Here is a 23,815-nt window from a genome sequence, read left to right on the forward strand (position 1 = left end):
GGGCTGGATGCCCCCACCTCGCCTCATCACACCTGGTTCTGGGTAATAGGGACTGATGGATGGGGGAGAACAGATACACGTGTATGTATGGCTGAGTCCCTCTGCTGCCCACTTGAAACTCACAACATTGTTAATCGGCTATACTCCAATACAAAATATAAAGTTAAAAAAAAAAAAACACCTTTCCAAGGTCCTGTTAACCCCTCTGACACAATTCTATTTACTTCTACTTACAAAAAACCCCCAAAAACACAACAGGGGCTGACAGAGGCCTGACTTACTGTGGCCCTTGCCGCGCTCTGCTTCAGTCTCCCTCCATCTCGGGGGAGTCCGTTAGATCACCCCAGCCTCGGAAGCGGGAGAAAGAATCCAACTGAATGGAGGACACAGATCTGGTTTCTGGGGCAGTTCCAAGGTAGACAGATAGCACCCAGGTGCCCTGAGCTGGGCAGTCATCAGGTGGGGTGGAGACCCCACTCTCCCCTCACCACCACTCTGTTAAGAGCAACAGCTGGGGAGGTACCAGGTCTGGTTCTAAGTGCTTCACTAGCCTTGGGCCTTTCCTAATCCTCACAGCACCCGCTTTATACACAAAGAAAGAGGCCCAGTGAGACGGCTGCACTTTCCCCAAGTCACACCATCTACCCTCCCCACTAACCACCCTCTCACTTGGGCCAAGTCTCCTCCCCAACACTTGCCCAAATTGGACTCTGAGAAAGGCTAAAAATCATGGGGCTCAGGGGGAACATTTCATGAAATCTTTAATGAAACTGAGGGAGGGGCACGAACAAAGGGTTTGGGCACAGGCTCAGGCGAGGGAGGTGGGCGTGGGGCGGGGCAGGGGGCTCTCCTCTCTCCCGCGGCAACCCTCCCCCAATCATCCCACTGACGGAGGAGGGACACGGGGAGACGGAGCCATAAATACGTCCAGAATTCCAGAGAGGCAGCGCAGGAAGAAAGGGGCAGGGCCAGGAATCTCAGAGAGGAGGCAGGGGCAGGCCCGGGCCGCCTTTGTCAGGGGGTCCTGGCTCCTTGGGCGGCCGTGGAGGCCCCGGAGGGTCCCCTGGCTTGCGGCCGTGCTTGCGGAAGTAGCGGTAGCGTTGGACGTAGGCGCGCACCAGGTTGCTCACCTTCACTGGGTTGATCTCCCCACTTTTGCTGTGGCAGATCTGGGGGGCAAGGGACAGCTGCAGTCACCACCAGCCCCCAGGGCGGGAGGCCTGCCCCCAGGTTCAGGGCATCTGAACTTGCCCCCCTGATGCCACCAGAACAGGCCTGGGTGGGCTGGAGGAAATCCCATTTCCTTCTCACCTTCCAGACTGACCCACCGTCCCTGTCTCCCTATCTCTGCCTGCCTGTCCGATCACGTCCACCACTCCGTCTCCCCACTGCCCACTCCCGCACATCAGTCTCCTCTGGGCCCCACCTTGTGGACGGCCTTCCTCAGGATGTCCTTGTACTCCTCCTTGGTGATGTCCTTCTTCTGATAATACGGCTTGATGGCCAGCTTCACCTCCTCCACCGCCCGCTCCTGTGTGTGCAGCTTCTTCAGATACTGGGAGGGTGGTGACAGGGCGGGAAGAAGGGACAGCAAAGGCCAGGTGAGTTTCTGCAGAACCCCTGCCTCCACTCACCGGCCTGCTGTTTCAGTCTTCCTGACTATCCAGCTACTCCTGGAGGTGAAGTCCTGCTGAGGGTCTGCCCTTGCTGTAGTCACCCCAGCCGCCAGGCCAGGCCTGGGCCTCTCAGTGTCACCAGCATTTCCTCCAGGCTGGACCCTGGGCTGGCCCAGGCATCCCTGACCAGGATCCACGTGTCCCCTGCCCTTTAGTCTATTGGGGAGACAGACCTGAGCCAGGTGGCTGCTCCCTGATGCCTCAGAGAGAAGATGGGGGCAGCAAAACCGAGGCCCTGGAGGGCAGGACACCCCACAGTTCAGGGCCTACATCTCCTCGGAGACAAGAATGCCAACTGTTGGACAAGCTGCTGGGAGAGCCATGGCCACAGCAGGGAGTCTCCTCAGGCCTCTCTAGCCCCATAGGAGTGGATTCTAGAGATGTGGACAAGAGAAAGGGGTTGTGGCCCACCTCCGTCTCAGATGGCAGGGAACAAACAGGGCAGCCTCACTGGCGGCACAGGGACCTGCTGCTCGTCACAGAGCCCATACCGTCCCTGTCCTGCAGCCCATGGCATGGACCACAGACAAGAGTCCAACAAAGCTGTGACCTATCTCCATTTATATGGGGCTTATAACACAAGGGTTTGTTCTGCCGGCCTTCTGGCACTGTACGCGGGCTGCAGAAACTGTGAACAGTGCCATCATCTGGTGACAGGACAATAGTGACCAGCGTCCAGACCAAAAAAAGGCACGCAAGCCCTGAGGCCCAGGAGGAGCCAGCTCGAGCAGCAGAAAAAACCCGCTTGCCCTGTATCCTTTTTTCCTTCCTCCGTCCACCAACAGACGCTTGATTTTTTGTTTGTATACCATCCCGTGCCCCGCTTACACAAAAAAAGACTGGGGTCAGAGAGACAAGTAACCAAGGAGCAGACTGCAGTGGGTATATGTATAATTATGAGTGTGTCTTCATACCTGTCCATCTATCTCCCTACTCCCACCCCTTCTCTATATGAAATTCTTAAAAAACCTGCCTAGCACCGCTTTCCCATCCACTCGTCTAATCAAATACAAGTTTAGCTTACAATTTAATGACTTCCCCTTTATCTAAGTCCTCATCTGCTAGCATCAGTCCACACCTCTCCTCAGGCCCCTGCATCTCGGTATCTGCCTGCGATCTCGGCAGAACCGTCACCATCAACCCACCTCTCCCAAGCCCAGTTCACCTTGTCTGTGTCCCCACGTCCCTCGGAGCTGCTGCTGCCCTCTCTCTTGTCAGACGCTGCAGCCAACCCAGTGGGGGTGGGAGGGGTAGAGCCACAGCCTCCCAGGGGGAGGCTGCCAGGGAGCAGGTAGCTGGAGGGGCCAGGGGGCAGACCCAGGGAGGTGGGCACAGGAGCTGGTGTCACCCCCAGACTTGAGGGCGGCTTCCTGTGGCTGAGGATCTGTGGGGAAAGGTTGGAGGATAACCAGGAGGGGAAGATGTAATGGTACCCCTGTTCCCACCCTGATTTCCCAACAGCCCCAGAGACAACAGGCTCCTCTTCTGGCCGATGCCCTGCCCCAGAGCCTGCTGGGAGCTGTAGTTCTCTCCTAACCCGAAGCAGGGGACAGGGGACGGGGCAGTGGGGACTCCTCCCCAGGGAAGCCCACCTGGTTGGTGGCCTGGATCAGCTCCTGGGCCTTTGCTCGGCTCGCCAGATTGGCTTCTTCCATCTTGAAGAGAAGTGCAGTCACTGCAGGAGGTGGGGATCGGGAGTTGATGCAAAGCGAGAGTGAACCTCCCCCAACCACTGCTGCCCCTTCGCTCCCACCCTGGGTCCCAGGACAGTTTACAGGTCTCAGGCTCAGGACCAAACAGGAGGAGGGGGCTTCAGACACTCAGAGAACCCGCCCACAACCCGTGTGTTCTCAGGACTCGAGATGTGTGGAGATGGGGTTGGTTCCAAGCCCCCATGGCCGCTCCCCAGTCTACCAGACTCCTGGCGTCCCCTAAGGGACCCTGCTCTCCCCATTCCTCCTAGTTCCTCCACCCAGCCTACTCCAGGCTGTCTCTACACAGGCATCAGGACACAGCCCACCCCTCCCGTCTGTGTGCCTGTGCTGGAGCGGCCCAGCCGCCTGCTGACCCTGCAACCCTGCTGCTCTCTTCCAGCACACCCCGACGTTGTAGAGTCTTCCGGGCATATGCTGACTGGCCCTCACCCACCTGAAACCCTCTCGGTCCTGGTCTTTACACACCCAGCCCTTCTGAGGTGTCTCCACCACTGCCTTCAAGCTCATCCCCATATGACCTTCTCCTCCTGTCCTGCCCCCGCCTGCCCCGGACCCCCGGGGCACACTCACAGGCTAGGACACCGCTGGTAGTGCAGTCCACGCCCGCGGGCAGATTCCAGGGCATAGGCGGGGGCAGGGTGGGCAGCTGGGAGGCGCGGGGGGCAGGCCCATCCTCTGCCCCCGAGTCACCGGCTGTGGACCCTGCGCTCGGGGCAGTGCTCGGCGCGGCGGCCGCCGTGCTGGTGGCCGTGGTGGTGGCCGGCTGCTGCTCCTCCTCCTCTTCCTCCTCCTCCTCCTCTTCTTCCTCCTCCTCCTCCTCCGCCCCGCCTCGGACCCCAGCCTCCTCAGCGGCCTCTTCTGGCAGGAAGGAGACCTCGGGCGTCTTGCAGCTGCTATCCACAGTCTGCGAGTCGGGTGTCAGAGCGGGGGGTGGAGGGGCCACCTTGGGGGGCGGGGTGCTGGGGGCCTTGGCTGCCCGCTCTTCCCCGGACCAGGAGGTCTCCTCAGCCCCCTTGGCTCCCGCTGCCTGGCTGCAGCTATCCGCCTTGGACTTCTTGAGCGTCACCGGGCCGCTGCTGCCCCCGCTGCGTATCTTTTTCCTCGTCTTGGATGGCTTGGTCTTTCCCTTGGTCCCCTTGGTTTTCTTGGCCCCAGCCTTGGCCTTGACCTTGGTCTTTTTGGGCTTGGTGCTGCCCTGAGCTGCTTTGGCCACCTCCGCAGGGGCCCGCTCATCTGGCTTGAGGAAGGGGGAGCGGCTCTCTCGATCTCGGCTGAACTTGACTCCGATGGAGCCCAGGCCGGTAGATGAGGCCTCCTTGGCTGGCGTGGTGCTGCTGACACCCTCTCGGATCAGCACCGCCACCTTGGACTGCAGCTTCACCTTCCGGGAAGAAGAGGAGGACGAGGAGGAAGAGGAGCCCGAGCCGCTGCTGACTGGGGGCTTTGACGGGGGCCCTGAGGAGGGTGCCGACTCCTTGGGGGGCCGGGCCTTCTTGGACGACCTGTCCCTGTCCCTGTCTCTGTCCCTCTCCCGGTCCCGGTCCCCCCCGTCCAGCGCCTTCCGCCGCGATCCCTTCTCCCGGGAGGAGGAGGAGGAGGAGGCGGCCCCCGAGCGCCGCCGGTCCTTCTCGCTGCTCTTGCCGCCCCGCTCCTCGGCGCTCAGCCCCTCGGAGTCGTACAGGACCTCCCGCTTGGGGGACGAGGCCGGGGCCGGTGAGGGGCCTCGGGGGTCAGACTTGTCCGGCCGGCCCACGGTGATGGTCCGCTTGATGGCAAAGAGGTCGTGGTCCGTGAGGTCCTGGATGGAGGGTGGAACGGCCCCCCGCCGGCGGCTGTCGCGGTCACTGCCCAGAGAGGTGGAGCCAGACGGCGGCTGGGCCGGGACAGGGCCCTTCTCGCTGTCCCCCGAACGCTTCTCGCCCCGTGACCGCGACCGCTTCTTCTTCTTCTTGCTGCCACCGCCATCGCGGTGCTTGCCACGGTGCCGCTCGCGTCGGGAGGACGAGGAAGATGAGGTGGCCGGAGGCGGTGAGTTCGAGCGCCGCCGCCGCCGCCTTTTCTCCCGGGACCGCGACCTACGGCTGCCCCCGCGGCGCCGGTCGGTGCTCCGCGAGCGGCGGCGGGTAGAACGCGACCGCGAGCGGCGGCGGGTGGATGATGAAGCATGGGAGCCCGGCTTGCGGTCCCGCGAGCGGTGCTTCTTGGAGTCCCAGGGGGAGGCCGGGGCCGACGGGGCGGGCTGCGCGCCGGAGGAGGACGAGGCGGCCTCCTTGGCCTCGCCACCGCTCCGCTTGCGTTCCCGCCTTGACTTCTTGCGGGTGGGCGGGCCGGCGGGGGCGGCGGGAGCGGGGGCCGCGGCCGGCGAGGGCGATCGCTGCCGGTAGCGCTCACGCCGCTGGGTCAGGATCTTGCGCCGCAGGTCCAGGCCGCCCCAGCGCGTGTCGGCGGCGGGCGGCGCGGGGGCCGGCTCCCCCAGGTCCACCTGCAGGGCGCCCTCGCCATCGGACTCCGCGTGCAGAGACAAGAAGTCGTCCCCCTCGGGGGCCCGGGGGGCGGGCGGTGGGGGCGGGGGCTGGGCCGCAGCGGGGGCTGCCGGTGGGGGGCGCGCCGCTCGGCCGCTGGCGCGGAAGAGGGAGACCGCCATTCTGGGCTCCTCCTCTGGCTGGACGATCTCGCCCTCCTCAATCTCCGAGTCACCCGGTGGCAGCAGAGGGGGCGGGAGGGCAGCTCCGCCAGCCGTCACCACCTCCACGGAGACCTTGCCTTCCCGACAGGTCTCCGCCTCCGTCCCCACTACAAAGACACGCCGGCGGGTGGCTCCGTCGGCCCGGGTGGAGTCGGCCTGGGGCGGTGTGCCAGGGGCTGGAGTCGGCTGCAAGGGCTGGGGATCAGGGCCTGGGCTCTCGTCACCTGGGAAGTCCTGGCTCAGGCTGTTGTCGTCGTAGATGCCTGCCAGGGTCTCGGAGATGCGGCTGATGCTCTGCGACAGGCCCTCCTCCTCCTCTTCTTCCTCTTCCTCCTCCTCCTCTTCCTCCTCCTCGGGTGAGGGGGTCCCCGCCGATGAGCTGGGGTTGGAGCCCGTGGGCTCGAAGGGGTCGTACTTCTGCTCCGGAGCAGGCGGTGGGGAATAGGCCTCGTCGGTGGGGTGGAAGGGGTCGTAGATATCGAACCGAGGTGCAGGAGGAGCTGGGGGGGCTGGGGGTGGTGGAGGGGGAGGCGGGGAAGGGGAGGATGAGGAGGGCGAAGGGGAGGGGGAGGAGGATGCCGAGGAGGGGGCAGGGGGAGGGGCAGGGCCCCCGTCTCCGGTGCCCAAGGTGAGGAGGTGGCGGGCACAGGTGGGTCGAGAAGAGTGAGACTGCGGAGAAACTGCAGAGGAAGAGCGGAGACAGTGGGGGTCAGGGGCCTGTCCCGGTGTGGCAAGGGGCCTGCAGGCCGTCAGCACCCTGTCCGCTGGGCCCCCTCGCTCAGCCCTCGCTGCTCCAGCAGGCAGTGCTCCCAGAGCTTCATGCAGTCAACACAGAGGATGCCCCTAACAGCTCCACGCTGTAGGTACTGTGACCCAGAGTGGCAGGCCCTGAGGGTGCAGTCAGCACAGTGCAAGCTCCATCAGTGACCCCTGAAGCTGCCCTCTCATATCCTGAGAGGTAAGGAGGCCGGCGACCCAAGACCGCCCTGACCAATGAGAGCAATGACATTCTACAGGAGGCATGGGCTGGGACTGGAGCCCGGCTTCCAACCTAGCACCACCTGCAGGGTCAAGCCCCTCTTGTGGGAATCTATCCCTTTGTACAGAAGGCCTACCACGAGCATGAGAAGCTGCAAAGTGGCAGAGCTGGTGAGCCCCGACAGGCTGAGTCCTCGCAGTGCCCCCGGCCGCCTGATGAGCCCCACCCCCGGGGCAGTATCTGCTCAGGACTCAAGACATCACTGACCCGCCCAGGCAGTGGGCTTTCCTCCCTTATTTCCTCTGCCCTCCCGAGACCTTGCTTTTGAAGCACTTCATGGCCTCCACACCACAAGTCACACACGTGTAGAGCCAAGTGACCAGGGCTCCCCCCAGGCCAGGTGATGGGGCCAGGGTTCAGACACACACATCAGAGTTCAGAGGCCACTCTCTCAACCCCACACAACAGCCAGGTTCCTGCCCCAGCAGGGACCTTGGGAGGGTCATGTGGACAGTGCTGAAGAGGCCCGGGGCTGAGAGGGTAGCACCAGAGGCCACTTTCCACCCGGACCCCAGGCTCCAGCCCTCAACCTCAACCTGCTCAAAGGCAAGCAACTCAACCGCTGTCTGCCTCAGTTTCCTCATCTATGAAATGGGAGTCTACTCATTCATTCAGCACTTTTTTCTGATCGCCAATTAGGAGCAGTTTGGGGTACTGAGAGTAAAACAGCAAACAAGAGATAAAATCTCTGCCTTCAGGGACTCTCTGACCAGGAGCTCTGACTACTCTAGCTGTTATTACAACCACCTGAGGCAAAAACCAAGCCTGCAGACTGAAGCAAATGCAAGACATCTGCTTCTTTACAGTTTTTTTTTTTTGCAAAATAGGACTACAAGTGAGTTTCTTTTCTTTTTCTTGCATTCTTAACATATTCCAAATAAAGACCAAAAAACACCTGAGATAAGACAAACAAGCCCATGGGCTTCCCTGGTGGTCCAGTGGATAAGAATCCACGTGCCAATGCAGGGGACAGGGGTTTGAGGCATGCCATGGGGCAACTAAGCTCACTTGCCACAACTACTGAACCCATGCTCCACAAGAGAAGCCAGTGCAATGAGAAGGCCACGCACCACCACTAGAGAGTAGCCCCCGCTCACAGCAACTAAGGAAAAGCGCAGCAATGAAGACCCAGTGCAGCAAAAAATAAATAAACCTTAAAAACAGACAACAGATCATAACCTCAGGGTCCAGGGAAGACAGCTATGGATACAGACACACCTATAGATAACACTTAAGGCCCAGGGGCCAAATCCCACCCACCATCTGTTTTAGTAAATAAGGTCTGACTGTAAATAAGTAAATAAGATAACAGTGTCCGCCCACTCCTTTACTTATCCCCTGTGGCTCCTGATTCTAAACAAAGAGGGTGGCCACTGGTGGCCCAGGCCTTAGGATTCTGGGCTTTCACTGCCAAGGCCTGGGATTCAACCCTTGGCTGGAGAACTGACAGCCTGCAAGCCGAGTGGTGCGGCCTAAACGAATAAAGTTTTTAAAAAATAATAAAGGAAATGAAAAGACCCCTGAGGGCCCCTAAGAGTGTGATGGGCCCTGAGCACCATGTTCCCTGAGTCTAGTGGATAAAGAAGTCACCCTGCATACGTGAGGGAAAAAAAAAGAGACAAAACGTGACCTGCTTCACAGGGTGTGCAAGCCTATGGCAGAACAGTTGCTCACAGCTGACCCACTGCCCTGCCTCCACTGCTCCCAATATGTATGTACACGCAGAAGCCAGGGCTCTCATCAGGGCCCCAGGGACCTGCAGCAGCAAAACCGGGGAATTAGTAAGAATTCCCAGGTGGCTCAGTGGGTACAGAATCCACCTGCAATGCAGGAGACTCAGGAGATGTGGGTTTGACCCCTGGCTCAGGAAGATCCCCTGGAAGAGGGCATGACAACCCATTCTAGGATTCTTGCCTGGAGAATTCCATGGACAGAGGAGCCTGGAGGGCTACAGTCCATAGGGTTGCAAAGTCAGACACAACTGAAGCAACTGAGCGCACGCACACACACCCCTGGGCCAGGCCACCCGTGGATTAACAAATCCGTGGTGATTCAGATGCCTAGAGTTGGGAGACCCTCTGCTCTACAGTGCTCAGGGGTTCAGCCCGCACTGTGTGTGGGGCTGGGAGCAGACACTCCCTCAGACAGGTGCCCATCTCGAAAGACAAAAACTCCAGCTTTACACAGAGAAGGCCCCGGGGCCCAGGACCACGCCGAAGCAACTGCCTGTGCCACCTCGAGGAAGAACCTTCCCTCTTTCAGACTTTTCCCCTTCTGGAGTCGGCGTTCCTGAGAAGCCCCCATCCCAGAGAGCCGAATTCCTAACACAGCTACACTGATATGCAGAGCCCTGGACATGCGCTCACTGCTCCCAGGCAGTAGCTCTCATGTCAGTTTCAGCTTTATTTACATCAACACGTGCATGCTTACAGCCTTTCCTGAAGTCTGGCAGGAAAAAGACGTTAAGGTACAGGTTTTGTCTAAACGACACAAACAGCACTACCATTGCTACCAATAACAGCTAAGCCTCCCTCAATGCCTCGGCTGACCCCCTGCCAGGGCGGCCCTGGCCCCACATACCCGTTTTGCCTGTCCTCCAGGCCCTGAGACGGGGCAGCAGGCTGGGTACTGGCAGAGGGACTGGATCCCTGTCCCCAATTCGGACCTCGGCCACCAGCTCCAGCATGTCCTCGCTTCTGCAAGACGGGGAGCCTCAGAGGTGCATTCGATGCCCACGCCAGGGGCCTCTCCCAGTCCAGCTGCCCAGATACTCACTCGCCAGGCCGCAGGTCCATGTGGCTAGGAACCCAAGTGTCTGGGGGATCCAGGATGCTCACCAGCCCCGCAAGGAGGCCATCGGCAGCCACGTCCAACACCTGGAATAGGCCAGGAGGCGCTCCACCCTGCTCATGCGAGGAGCACACACCCCATCTCCCCAGGCCCCAACCTCTCAGTAACCCAGACATCTGAGACACTAAGAAAACACAAGGATCCAACCAACTCCCTCAACCTGACTGCCTCTAGGACCTAAGGGACCAGGCCCTCAGACACTCCCACACTGCCCCTGATCAACACCCCAGATCCAGGAGACTGGCTCCCCTGCCCTATCTCTGGGGTTCAGGCCCCAGTGACCTTCCTGCCCCAGCCCCAGGAGTCCAGGTACCTAGCCCCGTCTTCTTACTTACAGTAGCCGTGTCAGTACCCCCCGATTGCTGGGAACGGGGCTCCGATCGTGGGCTCCGGCAGCGCCTCCATCGAAGGCCATGACACCGGGAGCCATCTGGAGAGAGAGTGAATGGGGGACTGGAGACAGGGGACGAGAGGCAGAGACCCTGCAGAGCAGAGAAGAAAGAGACCGCCTGGCTCTTGACAGGGGGACCGAGAACATATGCCTACTCTCCTGGCCTCCATCCCGCCATCTCCCAACCTTGGTCCCACCAACACTCTTCGGAGGCCCCAACTCTCTCATCCGTTTTGTCCCCCAGCTATCCTCGGGATAAAGTCCAGACAGGTCAGCCTGGCCTCTGAGCTTTGCTGTGACCCAGTCTTCACCGGGTGCTCCTGCCAACTCCCTCTGCCCGCCAGCCCTGAAGACCCATAACTCAGTCCAGCGGCCTCTGGGTTGCGTGCCTGCTGCCTCTCAGGATTTCCTCTTCACCAGACAATGCTCCTACGGCCTTAGAGGCCAAGGTCCCCTGTCACTTCCTCGCTGAAGCCTTCCTAGACTCCATCTCTCCCCACACTAGCCTAGCTGGGCTGCCTCGGGCTACCTCTGTGCAGGGACTGTGTCTCCCCTCCACCAGACTGTGAGCCCCTCCAAGGCAGCCACGGAGTCCAACTCATCTGGGGTTCCCTGTGCCAGCACCAGTGGGGGCACCCAGGAGACCTCGGGAAATCGTGTAGAAATGAGAGCAGGAGGAAGAAGGGAGAGATGGGGCAGGGGGCTGGGAAGAACCAGACACCGTCATACCTTTATCATTTGGCAGATCCCCCTGCAGGGAACTCCCCACAGCCTGCTGAATGGCTCGCTGAAGGAAAGGCGAAGGGGAAGAGGGTGGAAAGAAAGAGCAGTCAGAGATGCATGCCAAAGGTCACAAGCTCTGCTGCTGGGAGACAGCCATTCCAGACACCTCTACAACCAGACTCAAACCCTACAGACAGGCCAAGAGTCCTGGCCCCCAACCCTCCTCCCCTGGGGGTCCAGGAGTCAGGGCCCCGGAATCTGGGCTCCCCGCCCTTCCCTCCCTCGGCCTCAGGCATCTGACAGCCTCACCAGGATAAAAGCAGGAGGAGAAAGCGTAGGGTCTCTGTCTGGCGGACTGTCACCCCGATCCTCGCCTGACTCTTCCGTCTTCCCTCGAGACTCATCTTCTTCCTCCATGGTCACCTGGTGGTGGAAGGGGGGCAGAGTCTGGAGTAGAGGCCCGTGGGCAGCACACAGTGGTGTCAGGTGGTGGAAGGAGACGAGGGACGTGAAGGCCTCAGGGGCCTCCAACACTGCAACTCCTTCAGCATCCCTCCTCCCCCTACCCCCACCTCATCCCCGGCCGGCGCAAGTAAGCCCCAGGCCCAGTGCAGACCCTGGAGGGGCTCGGGCAACTCTCTTCGTTTGTCTGAGTTTTGCTTGCCTCCTCTGTCACAGGGGGGCCTTCCCAGTCTGTTTCCACATCCCACCCCCTAGTTCCCACAGCTTCCCCCACAACCAAAGTTTAAGACCCCACAGGAGCTGAGGCTCTTTTCTGTTGAGTTGTGATGTCAAATTCTGTGTCTGGAAGTCTCGGAAACCCACCTTTCCCAAACTGAGATACATGCCAGTGTGCTCGCCTGTGCCTCAAACCCCACGCCACTTCCTCAAGCATCTATTTTCCTCGATGGTGAGGGACCCAACGGAATGTATTTATACACAGAAGATGGAACTAGGATAGAATGATCTACAAAACCAGTATGCCATCTTGAAAATGAAAACACGCATTTCAGGAATGCTGTCCATCAGACACCACAGGAAGCAACCTCCAATCACCTATCTGCCCCTTGTATGGAAGCATGGCTAAAGCCTTTGTGTCGTCACAGAAATTCTTAGCTAACACGCAGAGGTTGAAACATCACTCTACAGGCTGATTGGGGGGAGCAGGGGCTTGAGTAGGGCTTCAGAAAACATGACTATTTCACTGTAAGTTTCCCTGCAACCGTCAAATCTCCTACTCTGAAAACAGCATCCAGTCCCACAGTTCCTAGAAAGCTTCAAAACCCCTAACCCCCAACTCCATCCACTTAACTCCAAGTGGGTCCAATACGAAACTCTAACTCAGAGAAAGGAGACTGCCTCCTGACACAGAGTTAACAGCTCAAGCCCTCTATACAGAGTAACAATAATTATCATTAGCCTTTAATGCCCAGGTTTCCCTTACTGTGGTCTATCCGACACAGTTGGATGCATACCTGCAAAACAAAGAAATCTCGGTCCCGGTTGCCCTCATACCAGATTTTCAAAAAGCTCCTGTGCTGCCTCCCAGCTCTCTAAGAGCTTGCACCTCCTTCCCTAACTCCCATAGACACCTCTCATCTGTTCAGCTCCCCTGGACAGTTCCCAGCCCTGGAGCTACTCTCCGACACCTCTGGGAGGAAGCACACACTATGTACGGTAGGGCAGTGTTGTAAGAGGTTAAGAGATGCTTAATCAAGACGTGTTGACTACAGACCTACATAGCCTCAAACCCTCTGTGGTATAAAGATCCTCCCTTGTGTATTTAGATATGCCTCAGGCTTTGCAGACACACCCTGGGCTCCTTACATCTTTTAAGGCCGGGAAGCCTCTGCAGACACTGCTTGGTCACTCTAGATCAGTTTCCCAAACTCGGTAGCAATTGAGTGCTTCACAAATAGCTTGTCATCAAAGCAAATCGAACACACAAGGTTCTTCACCATACAGCACAAGTAAATGGAAATATTATTAATGGGACTTGAGTACTAAATTCAAATGATGGTGTACCCTGGGTCTCAATGAAAAATGTATTTCTCACTGTAGATCAAGGTCAAAAGAGTTTGAGAAGCACTGCAATAGATGAGTCTAGATGATCCTATGGACTTTCCCAGACCAATGTGGACTAATTTTAACTCTCTGTAGCCCCAGGACCATGCAGAATTTTTCAACATTTTCCATTTCAATTACTTTCGAAAGGGCAAGCACAATACAGCCCAGCAAATTTTCCAAATCTCTTCATTGTCTTATTTTCCACGCAATTATTGGGTCCCCAAAGGCATTCAAATTTGCTCCAGGCATAGAGACTGCACTCCTGCAGTCACACTCAAAGCCACCTAGATGGTTCCAGGTCTTTCTAACTGCTCCAAGCCTTCTGTCACCCAGACTAGACACTCCTCAGACAGCTGGAGACCCATCCACGTCTCTCTCAGCACATCTCAGTATTTGTCTCCTTCCCTTAGTGGGTACATCCTGCTCCTCTGGGTGACTATAAAAGACTTCCCAGTCCTGAAACAGTTCTTCCAGACCCACCTAAATGGCCCCTACCATGTAGGTGAGCCGCCTCCTCAGGTCAGCCCATGCACACACTTCCCAGCGCTAACAGACATAGCCCAGGCGCTATAGTTGGTTCTGCAGATACTCCCCAGCTCTTGCAAATCTCTTTAACCCCTGGGACATATCTCAAGATCTCAAGATGGCCCCAGAACCCTCTAAACAGACCCTAGCCTCCGGTCAGCTCATAAATACGCTCAACAGTGCCCACAGAAATGACCCAAGGCAGCTATATGATGGAAGGCAGGCTTCAGTCTCAGTCCAGGCCCTGTGGACGCCTCTAGTCCTCTCGGGGACGCCCCGTAGATGCCCCCCGGCACCACAGACGCGTCCCGGGGCCTTTAGAAGGCCCCTCTCTGGGCGCCAGCTTCTGCCGCCGCTACCGGGCCCGAGGCCACCCAGCCAAGCCCTCCAGGCCCTGCGGCGTGCCAGGAGGACCCTTGGACAACTAGCGACCCGACTCCGCCCCGCCCACCCCAATAGGCCCGAGCCCCACTGCCCGGACCTCCGCCGCCATCTTACCCCGCCGCTCGGGCTGCGGCTCCGGCCCCGGCGCGGGGCGGGGCGGGCTGGGGCGGGGCTCGCGAGCAGAGGGAGGAGAGGGGTGGAGCTAAAATGCCGCCGAGCTTGCCGGGACTTCAAGTACCGAGTACGGTGCGGTGAAGGGTGGTGCGAAGCCTCCGGACTCAGTTTCCCAGCAGCCAACGGGACACATGGGCAGGGTGCGCGCGATGCACGCCGGGAGGCGTAGTCCGCTCGTCGCCTTTGCCGCGCGGGGACAGCAAGGGGATGAGGGGTGAAGTGGGCGGGGTTGCGGTAACCCGCGATTAGGCCCCATAGTGCCCTGCACGCGCGCGGAAAGAGCGGCGGAAAAGGAAGTGACGGAAGGAGGCGGTCAACCTGACAGATGCAAGGGAGTTGTAGTTCCGCGGAGTGTGCCGTAGAGAAAAAATGCAGGACTGGTTGGGAGCTGCCCCGCCTACATTCTAGGGATCCCCGAATCCCGATACCAAGTCCTCGCTAAATTTAGAACCTAGGAGCCCGACCCTACAGCATCCTCATTTAGGACAGAAAAGCCCAAACTCCTCTCACTCAGAGCAGAGTATCCGAACTCATATTTCCCTCCTCCATGGGACTGTGGTACCGACTGTAGCCGGTAAAGAATCCGCCCGCAATGCGGGAGACCTGTGTTCGATCCCTGGGTTGGGAAGATTCCCTGGAGGAGGGCATGGCAACCCCCTCCAGTATTCTTGCCTGGAGAATCCCCATGGACAGAGGAGCCTGGCGGGCTACAGTCCATGGGGTCGCAACGAGTCGGACACGACCGAGCGACTAAGCACACATGGGATTCAGAAGTCTGAGCCCTTCTTCCTTTTAGATCCAAGAGTCAGGCCCTCTGGTCTTCCACAGACATTTCCTGGTCTCAAGCAAATGCCTTACACTAACACGGGTGTTCGGGTTCACTAACTTCCTCAGGTCCAGAACTTTCAGTCCCTAGCCCCTGCAACCACTGGATCCAAGAGTCTGGGTTGTCAGTTCTCTCCTTTACCGAACCTAGTAGTAAGGACCCCCTGGCCCCCTCCCTCCTTCCAAGGATCCAGGAGTTCAAACCTTCAGCCCTATTCTCTCCTAGGGACTCAGGGGTCTGGGGTTCCCTCCTCGAGACCCTGGGGTCTCAGCTTTCTCCTCTCTCAAGACCCAGAAATCTTGACCCTAGACCGTTCATAACCCAGGGATCCTGGCTTGAGCGAGCTGGCTCATGAATTAGGAATGCAGTGATCTCACGGCCCCTCCCTGCCCAGCTAGCCGCTGTCCCCCTCCAGGGCCCCATCTTCCCTCCCAGTCTGTCTTCCGCTTGGCTGGGACAGCAGGGACCGGAAGCCTGGGTCCCTTAGCGGGCGGAGCCTCTCCAGCATCCAGCCCAGACATCCGGGTCGGGAGCTTGGCTAGGATCACGGGTCGGAGGCTGAACTTCCCCTCAAGACTTGCTCCTTTCTCGGAGAGAGCCTATATACGGCCGCGCGCGAGTCCTTGAGCTCCGCCTACTAGAACAAGGCCTCCGGGATGGTGTCCTAAGAAACTGCATCCCTGGGTTTTCATTTGCATAGCCCCACCCCGAACGATCTTCTCAACCCGTCCGCCGAGAGAATGAGGCCTTTATTAGCATAGCTCCGCCCCCAGGCGGCCCGCCTGCCGAGAGCGCGTGGCGCCGCTCCCAGTGAGCACAGCTCTCTATTAGCAGTCTCCCGCTCCACTTGGAATTCCCCTTCTTGGCGAACGCCGGTCGCCTACCCTAATTAGCATAGCTCCTCCTTTTCCCAAGCCTTGCCTCCTCCTTAAGTGTCCGGAGACACAAGCCCTTTTCGCTGGAGCTCATGATTATGCAGTAGCCTTATTAGCGTGGCCCGCCCCTACGCCCCGCCCGGTTCCCCCCCAGGCGGTAGCGGCGGCAGAGGCAGCGGTGGCGACATGAGCAGCGGGGCGGCGTCCGGGACAGGGCGGGGGCGGCCCCGGGGCGGGGTGCCGGGACCCGGGGACCCCCCACCCAGCGAGACACACAAGCTGGTGGTCGTGGGCGGCGGCGGCGTGGGCAAGAGCGCGCTGACCATCCAGTTCATCCAGGTAGAGGGCCCTCACCCGGGGGGGTGCCCCCGGGACCTAGAACTGAACCCTTTGCGGGATCCCAGAGCTCCCGTTTCCCCTCGATCCATCACTCAGCCCCTACTATGAGGCCCTCTAATCTTAAAAGAAATCCCCTCAGATGTGACTCCGAGCCCCTCGGGGCCTCCACCCCCCCACACACACACGAGGGACGTTCCTCCTGTACTTGTGTCCTGAGACCCACCACCCTTATCCCTAGTACTCAGAACCCCGCTTCCCTGCTGACCTGACCTTGAGTGCCTCCTGGGAGCACCCTAAATCCAGAAGTCACCCCATCCAGACCCTAAGCACTCTCATGGGCCCTCACCCCCTAGATGCCACCTCCCCCCACCCTGAGCCCTATCTCCCCCAAATCCTAGATCCCAGCTTCCCCTCTGAGCCACCCAGAACCTAACTGGGAGAACGCCCCTGAGATTCCCCCAGTCAGATTCTGCCCTCTGGCCATTCCAGAGAACTCCAAGATCCCAAGTTCTGGGAATCCCCCATCCCCCCAGACCGAGACCCTCCTCCTGCCAGCCTTCCCCAAGGAAAACCAACCACTCCTCCATCTTGAGTCGTCCTCCACTACGATTCCCCGAGTCCCTCTCCGAAAATCTGGCTTGTCCTCAAATCATCTCCATGGAGGAAGCCCCCAGATTCTTGACACCTCCAGAGAGACCTGCCCCTTGAGATTGTCTCTGATATCTTAAATGCGTCTCCAGGGTCTTTAAGACTCTCTAGACTATATTCTAGAACAAATCTCCCAGATGATCCTGAGCCCAGCCCCCAGTTCTCACCACTGAGCTTCCCCTTTGCAGACACACCCCTCAGCCCCCTAGGGCTAGATCCCTCCCTCACCAAACACCCCTCTAACAGGCAGAATGCAGCCTGCAGACCCCCAGCTGCCAGGTCATCACTTTTCTCCTGAAAACCCACCTCTGTGTGGGAAACTTCCACTGCATTGCCAAGGGAAATCCTCCCACCTCAGAGAAACCCGAGAAAGGTGTCTGTCTGCTACTGAGATGCTACCGCAGAGCTCTCCCACCAAGAGACCCCAGCCAGCACCTGCCTGGGAGCCCCTGTCTGTGTAGAGAATGGCCCCAGCCCTGGGCCCCTTGCACCCAGGGGCAGACCCAAAACTGGCCCAAAGCCTGGCTGGAGGCGGGCGGGACCGGGCAGGAAGGGAGGGGCCGGCCTGCGGGCGGGGCAGCTTCTCCGCGCTGGATTGGAACTGGGACCTTCCCTTGGGAGGAGACACTGCCCGAGGAGGAGGAGGAGGGGCAGAGGGAGGAGGAGACGGGGGAGAGGGAAGAGAAAAAGGAGGAGAAGAGAGAGCTAGATAGGCAGATATTATGGACAACAACAGCTCCCAATAACCAAGCACCTACTACGCCCAAGTGATATGTTAAATACTGAACAGGGGTTTTCCCTGAACCTCACAGACGCTGGATTAAGCCTACAGCTATTTTTATCCTCATTTTCCAAATAAGAAAACTGAGGTTCAGAGAGGGGAACTGACTTAGAAGGGAAGTGATTCGTCCAGTGCCACACAGCCAGGATGTAATGATGATGCCAGGAATGCACTTTATACCAGAAAAACACAGAGAGGACCAGGAGACAGAGAGAAGAGCCTGGGGAAGGCAATGGGAAGGCACAGAGACCCAGAGAGAGGGAGACAGACTCAAGGAGGGGAAGAGACCCAGAAGGAAGGAGGCCGAGAAAGTCAGGGCTCAGAGGCCAGGCTTCATCGCTGGGACTTCGCTGGGGCTTCTGCTGGGACTCTGCACTAATGAGGTCCTCTCCCCATCCCACCAGTCCTACTTCGTATCTGACTACGACCCCACTATTGAAGACTCCTACACGAAGATCTGCACTGTGGATGGCGTGCCAGCCCGGCTAGACAGTGAGGGCGGCAGGGGCGACGGTGGGGGGAAGGGTGGCAGGGCTGAGGGCTCGTGGGGGTGGCTGGCGGGACCCCTGTTCCCTTGGAGACCCTTCCCCCTCTCTCTGCAGTCCTGGACACCGCCGGCCAGGAGGAGTTTGGTGCCATGCGGGAACAGTACATGCGTGCGGGCCACGGCTTCCTGCTGGTGTTTGCCATTAATGACAGGCAGAGGTGAGAGATGGGATGGCGGGCGGGCGGGAGGGGGCGTGAGGAGAGAGCAGCTGGCTGGAACTCTGGCTTCATCCGCAGTTTCAACGAGGTGGGCAAGCTCTTCACGCAGATCCTTCGAGTCAAGGACCGAGACGACTTCCCCATTGTATTGGTTGGCAACAAGGCAGATCTGGAAACACAGCGCCAGGTTGATCCCCCCCTATCCCCGACCCCGACCCCATCTCAGTCTGGGAGGCTCCTTCTGGTGTACCTCCTGAGGCTCCTTATGTCAGCATCCTCCTCTGACTCCCTCGGTCTGCAGTCACGCACCCCACTAGTCATAGCTTCTGAGTCCCCAGCGTTGCCCACACAGGAGTTCTCAGGAGAGGGGGCTGAATGGGAAAAAGGGTGCCTCCCCCAGGGTCCACCAGCCCCAGCGTTGTTCTGTCCTGTCCCCTCCTCTTGTTCCCACCTGGGGCCTGGCGTCAGCCTCCTCTGTTTCTCCCCTCCAGTCAACCTCCCACTCCCCTGCTCACACCCCAGCTCGGCCACCTGGCCCTTGATGCCCACCCCTGTAGTCCTGTTCTTTGCCTCCTCTCCTCTCACACCATTTCCCTATACACACAGACTGTGATTTCCACACAGAACTCATCTTTTCGATTAAGGCTTTGGAGCTTTGCTTGGGTCTCTGCTGGGAACACCCTGACTTTTCTCTGCCCGACAACTCAGGAAGGTCTGTGGCGCCTTCTCTGACTCCCTACTTACATGGCACCCAGCCCCTTGGGCTTCTCCGTTGTGATCACCCCGGACCTTTTCCTCTTCACTTGAGCCTCCGCAGTACGTTACCCCAATTAGACCACACGGTGTGTCTTTCTGCCTGCCCCCCTCCCCGGCTGGGACCAGCCTTGACTGCAGGCACCTGACTCCTCCGTATCCCACTCTGCCCCCCAGGTCCCCCGATCTGAAGCCTCCACCTTCAGTGCTTCCCACCATGTGGCCTACTTCGAAGCTTCCGCCAAACTGCGCCTCAACGTGGATGAGGCCTTCGAGCAGCTGGTGCGGGCTGTCCGGTGAGCTGAGCCCCCTTCCCGTGATGCTCCGCGTCCTGTACCCACCCCCACCACCCCCCCACTCCACCCAAACTCACCCGTCTCTTCCCACAGGAAGTACCAGGAACAAGAGCTCCCGCCCTCCCCGCCCAGTGCCCCCAGGAAGAAGGCCGGAAGCTGCCCCTGTGTCCTCCTGTAGGGGCCAGCTGCCCTCGCCGAGCACCCTTCCCCATCTGGGTCTCCCAGGACACACTACACCCCCACCCGCGACTCCTGGCCTCCCCCCGGGGGGCCGCCACCACCCTGTGCCTTCCCCCACCCAAGCCCCAGGGTGAGGGCTCCCGGGCACCCGGGCCACTGCTGTATATAACTCCCCTCCCCAGAGAAAATAAACGTCACTGCCAAGAAGGTGTTGTTTTATAAAAGGGACCGGGTGAACTCAAGGCCTGTGCACACTCGCTAAAGCCTAGCTCCACCGAAAACCTTCGGATCTAAGACCCTTTGCTCAGGGGAGGGACAAGCTGAGCGGCCGTCTGACCCCCATTTCCTCTCGTAACAGATTCCACCCTTTTCTGTCTCAGTGGGCATTTTGTTGGGATGAGGATTAATGTTTGAGGGGATACTTTCCTGGCAGTCTAGTGGTTAATACTTTGCCTTCCAAGGCAGGGAGTATGGGTTGGATCCCTGGTCAGAGAACTAAGATTCCCACAGGCAGGCAGGGAGGAGCCAGTGGGGGGCGTGGTAAATAAAAAAATCTTTCTTTCTGGAACGTTCTAGAACTGCACTTTTCAGTCTGGTAGCCGGAAGCTACATGTGGCTATTAAAATTAACTTCAATGTAAAAACTCAGTTCCTGAGTCACACAGCCACATTCAAAAGCTCGGTATGCACACGTGTGACTTAGTGGCTACTACCCGCAACCCACCCCCGCCCCCCGCCCCTGTGGGCAGGGCAAACACACAATATTCTCATTACTGCAGAAAGGTCTGTCGGACAGAGGTGGTGTTCTAGGAGGTTCCGAGACCTTGGAGACAGGCAGCAACTGCTATGAACCGTGCCCACCTGCCTCCCACCTCCAATGTGTATCGAGAAAGGCGGTTTGGCTGCAGAAGGGAGAAGGGACAGCTGGGCTGAATGGTGTTTAAGCAACCGATAGGCAAGAGTTCTGTTCCAGAAAGCTCTCAGTTGGGCTGACATCTGAGTCTCAGCCTTGAATTCCACTGGAGGTTGGTGTGGAGGCACCCCCCTGCCAACCTCTCCCCTGTGGGCAGGGGGTGGGGCTTAAGTGTGGGGCATCTTAAGGTGACAATGGTTTGGGGATCAGGACCCCCAATTCTGTACTGCAGCTAACTTGGAAGACTGGAGCCAGAACCAGAGACCACCACTTCCTCATCTCCCAGGCACATCAGACAGGCCATTTTTTTTTTTTTTTAATATTTCCTTATTTGGCTGCACCAGGTCTTAGTTTTGGCATGTGGGATCTAGTTCCTGGACCAGGGATCAAACCCAGGCCCCGTGTACTGAGAATGCAATCTCAGCCACTGCACCTCCTGAGAAGTCCCAGACAGACCATCTTTGAACTCCAACACACCAAATCAGAAATCTCAAATGAGATGTCCGTGTCTCCTGGAACTTTGGTACCCACCTAACTAGTGTTAACAGTCAATGATCTCTTCCCCCTGCCCCCACATCGGCTAATTCTCAACAGAATCTCTGGGCTCCAATCCCAAAATGCTCCCTTCACACCCACCCACCCCAGAACCTGCTTCTGGGTTCTGGGGTGGAAGATGACCCCGCGTGGCCCCTGGCAGCAGGCTGCCTGGGTTCCAATCGGGCGCTGATCCTCCTAGGCAAGTACCTTTAGGCAAGTGCTTCTCAGTTTTCACATCTGCAAAGCTGGGGGTGACTGCAGCTACTTCCCATGGCCACAGGCCTTTAGGAACCAATCTGCACCCAGAGGATGAAAGCAGCGCCTGGGAGGTACTCCACGCTCAGGGGCAATAATGGAGGCCCCACTGTTCTCCCATCTCAGAAGCTTGAAGGTCCCTCTGTATTCCAGATTAGAACGATTAGCTAAAGATCCCTTTCCGGGTTTCATTATCACAGAATCCTTGGCCTGGGTTCAACCTTCCGCCCTGGGAATAAGCGTGGCTCAGATGTATTGTGCTGCGTTTCCCCTCCCTTCCCCACTGTCCACTCCCCCAGAAGAACCTCTGTTCAGCAAAGGCCTCCCCTGTGGGACAGGGGGATGTTTCATTTAAGATCTGACATCTCCACCTAAGCCCCAGCCAGGGGCGAGCTCCTCTCAACAGGAACCAGGGAGGCCCCTGCTAACTCCCCTCTCCCTGGCTCCTACCACTGACACGCCACTAGCAGAAGGCCTGTCTTTTCTGTTGTCTGATGGGGTTAAGTTCTGGCTGGGACACCTCGTTTCTCAGAAGACCAAGATGCACTCCGAGAAAGTGACAAAAGCTACCACTTGCCCCTAAAAAAGGCAGATACAAAACCCACATGACAACTGGCAGGCCATTTTTGGAAAGTTTGCAGCCACCACCATGCCAAAGCTCATCAGACAACAGCGAAGAGGCCAGGCTGGCCCAGTTGGCATCTGCCTAGGTTAAGTGTGTGCCTGTAAGCCTCTGGTTCCTACCCTCCCCTGGGCTTGACAGGGCTTGTCAATGACTTCAAATCTCTTGGGGGTTTTAATGTCCCTCTCTTTATCCATCTTTGTAGTTCTCTGCTTCTCCTCCCTTTTCACCATCTCTTGGACCGCTACCAAACCTCTCAGGGTCTCCTGCTATGCACTGAATAGTGCTTCAAACAAACAGTTTTCCTTTGTCTCGACAGAAGCCCATTTTACAGATAACAAAGCTGAGGGTGGAGGCTATTATCCAACTTGACTGGTCAGTGCTGGAGCTGATAAGTGAATTTCGGCAGTTGAATTCTGAAGGCCAACCACAAGGTAATTCTGCCCCCAAAAGGATGATACTGCCTCCGCAGGTCACCTTCTGAATATTTCTTCCAAATTCTACCCTGGGACAATCCAGGGACCTTTGGTCCCAATTTGACATCGGCAGCCCAGAACCAAGAAATGTGATACTCCCTTGCAGAGGATGCACTCATGTGCTATAGGTCAGAGTTCAAGGACACTAATGACTCATCTTAATTCCATGATTCTAGAAAAGTAAATGCCTCGTCATTCACTGTGTCAGGTCCTCAGATGTTACTAGCAGTCCTCTATTCTGTAAAACCAGGGCTCTAGAATTGATCACATTGGTTATGATCTAGCCAATATCCAAGGTTCTAGAAGAGGGGTTCCTTCTCAGTTTCACCTGGAAGAGCATCTAGAATGCTGATAATCCACCTTACACTTCCTGTTGGGTCTCTACCCATTGACCAGCCACCCTCAACGGTGACTCCAGAGTTCTGGAATACCAATGGTCTCCTTTCAAGGATGCATCCAGGATCTAGAACAATGGCTTACTCACAGCCTTACAGGCTGGGTTCTAGTAGACACCAGTTGACCTCCAAATTGTTAACACTCTTATTCTAGAACCTTGTTCCTCAAACTTGAACAAATATTAGAATCCTCCCAGGATTTCATTTAAAAATGGGTTCTGACTCAGGGCTGAGAAACAACCCAATAGTCTACATCTCTACCAGCTCTTTGAGGTCTCCAGGAAGGGGTAAGAATACAGGAATTCACATTCAACTCTACAGGCTGACCTCTAAGCTGCCAACCCTCTTATGACCTTACAGTTCCAGCGTCCACCCTGGAATCCTACCTCAAGTTCGAGAACCCTCAAGCCTACCTCAGGGAGCCAAGAGAAAGCTGGTTAACTCCTGACACCCATCACGGCCTGGACTGGTTTAAAGGTAACACTCCCAAATTTATATACTTTTCCCTTCACAAAGTAGAGCTTGATTCCCCTCGAGTGTGCTCTGGGCTTAACGACCCTCCTCTAACGAACAGTGTGGCAGAAGCAGTGGAGTACAGTGTCTGAGGTTAGGACATAAAGATCAAGTGGCCTCCTCCTTGATCTCTCCTTTCAATCACGCACTCTGGGGGAAGCCAGCTGTCACGTCTGGAAGACTCTTAAGCCATCCTATGGCATAGTCCACATGGCAAGCAACTGAGGCCTCTAGCCAACAGCCACATAAGTGAGCCACCTTGAAGCAGATCCTTCAACCCCAGTCAAACCCATGAGGGCTGCACCCTCACGATTGACCCTAATACCACCCAACTAACTGGCTCCCAAATTCCTGAACTCAGAAACCCTACGTACGATATGTTTGTTGTTTTCAAGGTATTAAGTTTTGGGGCGGGCTAATCTGTTACACAGCAAGACATAATGGAAAACAGTGACCCCAGCCCAACCACCTT

At 57.7% G+C, this 23,815-nt stretch overlaps 2 protein-coding genes across 11 annotated transcripts; one reads left to right on the forward strand and one right to left on the reverse strand.

Moving 5' to 3' along the window:
- Positions 1–744: 744 nt before the first annotated feature.
- Positions 745–14,486, reverse strand: SCAF1 (SR-related CTD associated factor 1). 4 transcript variants are annotated; one of them, XM_081515043.1, is made up of 11 exons: positions 14,171–14,486; positions 11,390–11,503; positions 11,087–11,144; positions 10,302–10,396; positions 9,892–9,992; positions 9,697–9,809; positions 3,962–6,757; positions 3,269–3,351; positions 2,842–3,060; positions 1,427–1,555; positions 745–1,169 (listed from the first exon to the last, which is right to left on the reverse strand). In XM_081515043.1, exons 2-11 carry the CDS (start codon positions 11,495–11,497, stop codon positions 978–980), a joined length of 3,894 nt encoding a protein of 1,297 aa, XP_081371169.1. In that variant the 5' UTR covers positions 11,498–11,503; positions 14,171–14,486; the 3' UTR covers positions 745–977. The 4 variants fall into 4 exon arrangements, with proteins under 4 accessions (XP_081371169.1, XP_081371168.1, XP_081371165.1 ...); XM_081515042.1 differs by having other exon boundaries at positions 9,697–9,812; XM_081515039.1 differs by lacking the exon at positions 14,171–14,486 and adding an exon at positions 11,906–12,000.
- A 1,613-nt stretch (positions 14,487–16,099) lies between these two features.
- On the forward strand, positions 16,100–19,837 carry RRAS (RAS related). Of its 7 annotated transcripts, none has more exons than XR_014060781.1 (7): positions 16,100–16,270; positions 18,104–18,191; positions 18,302–18,404; positions 18,483–18,591; positions 19,011–19,220; positions 19,335–19,453; positions 19,547–19,837. XR_014060781.1 is itself a non-coding variant. In XM_081515075.1 (6 exons), the coding sequence occupies exons 1-6, from the start codon at positions 16,118–16,120 to the stop codon at positions 19,629–19,631; spliced, it is 678 nt and encodes a 225-aa protein (XP_081371201.1). In that variant the 5' UTR covers positions 16,100–16,117; the 3' UTR covers positions 19,632–19,837. The 7 variants fall into 7 exon arrangements, 3 of the variants coding, with proteins under 3 accessions (XP_081371201.1, XP_081371202.1, XP_081371200.1); XR_014060782.1 differs by having other exon boundaries at positions 19,029–19,220; XM_081515075.1 differs by lacking the exon at positions 19,011–19,220 and having other exon boundaries at positions 18,083–18,191.
- Positions 19,838–23,815: the final 3,978 nt, after the last annotated feature.

Source organism: Giraffa tippelskirchi, chromosome 7 (assembly GCF_054371585.1).
Source record: "Giraffa tippelskirchi isolate mGirTip1 chromosome 7, T2T-mGirTip1v1.2.pri, whole genome shotgun sequence".
Taxonomy (NCBI): domain Eukaryota; kingdom Metazoa; phylum Chordata; class Mammalia; order Artiodactyla; family Giraffidae; genus Giraffa; species Giraffa tippelskirchi.

Bases quoted from the DNA above. Each gene is read 5' to 3' on its own strand.
- SCAF1 (XM_081515038.1), bottom strand. From the start codon at position 11,926: ATGTATCTCAGTTTGGGAAAG. The intron at 11,504-11,905 runs GTGGGTTTCCGA...TTCCACCACCAG, and splicing joins TGTATCTCAGTTTGGGAAAG to GTGACCATGGAGGAAGAAGA. The intron at 1,170-1,426 runs GTGGGGCCCAGA...CTTGCCCCCCAG, and splicing joins TGAGGAAGGCCGTCCACAAG to ATCTGCCACAGCAAAAGTGG.
- RRAS (XM_081515074.1), top strand. From the start codon at position 17,852: ATGATGATGCCAGGAATGCACTTTATACCAGAAAAACACAGAGAGGAC. The intron at 18,192-18,301 runs GTGAGGGCGGCA...CTCTCTCTGCAG, and splicing joins CGTGCCAGCCCGGCTAGACA to TCCTGGACACCGCCGGCCAG. The intron at 18,592-19,334 runs GTTGATCCCCCC...TCTGCCCCCCAG, and splicing joins ATCTGGAAACACAGCGCCAG to GTCCCCCGATCTGAAGCCTC.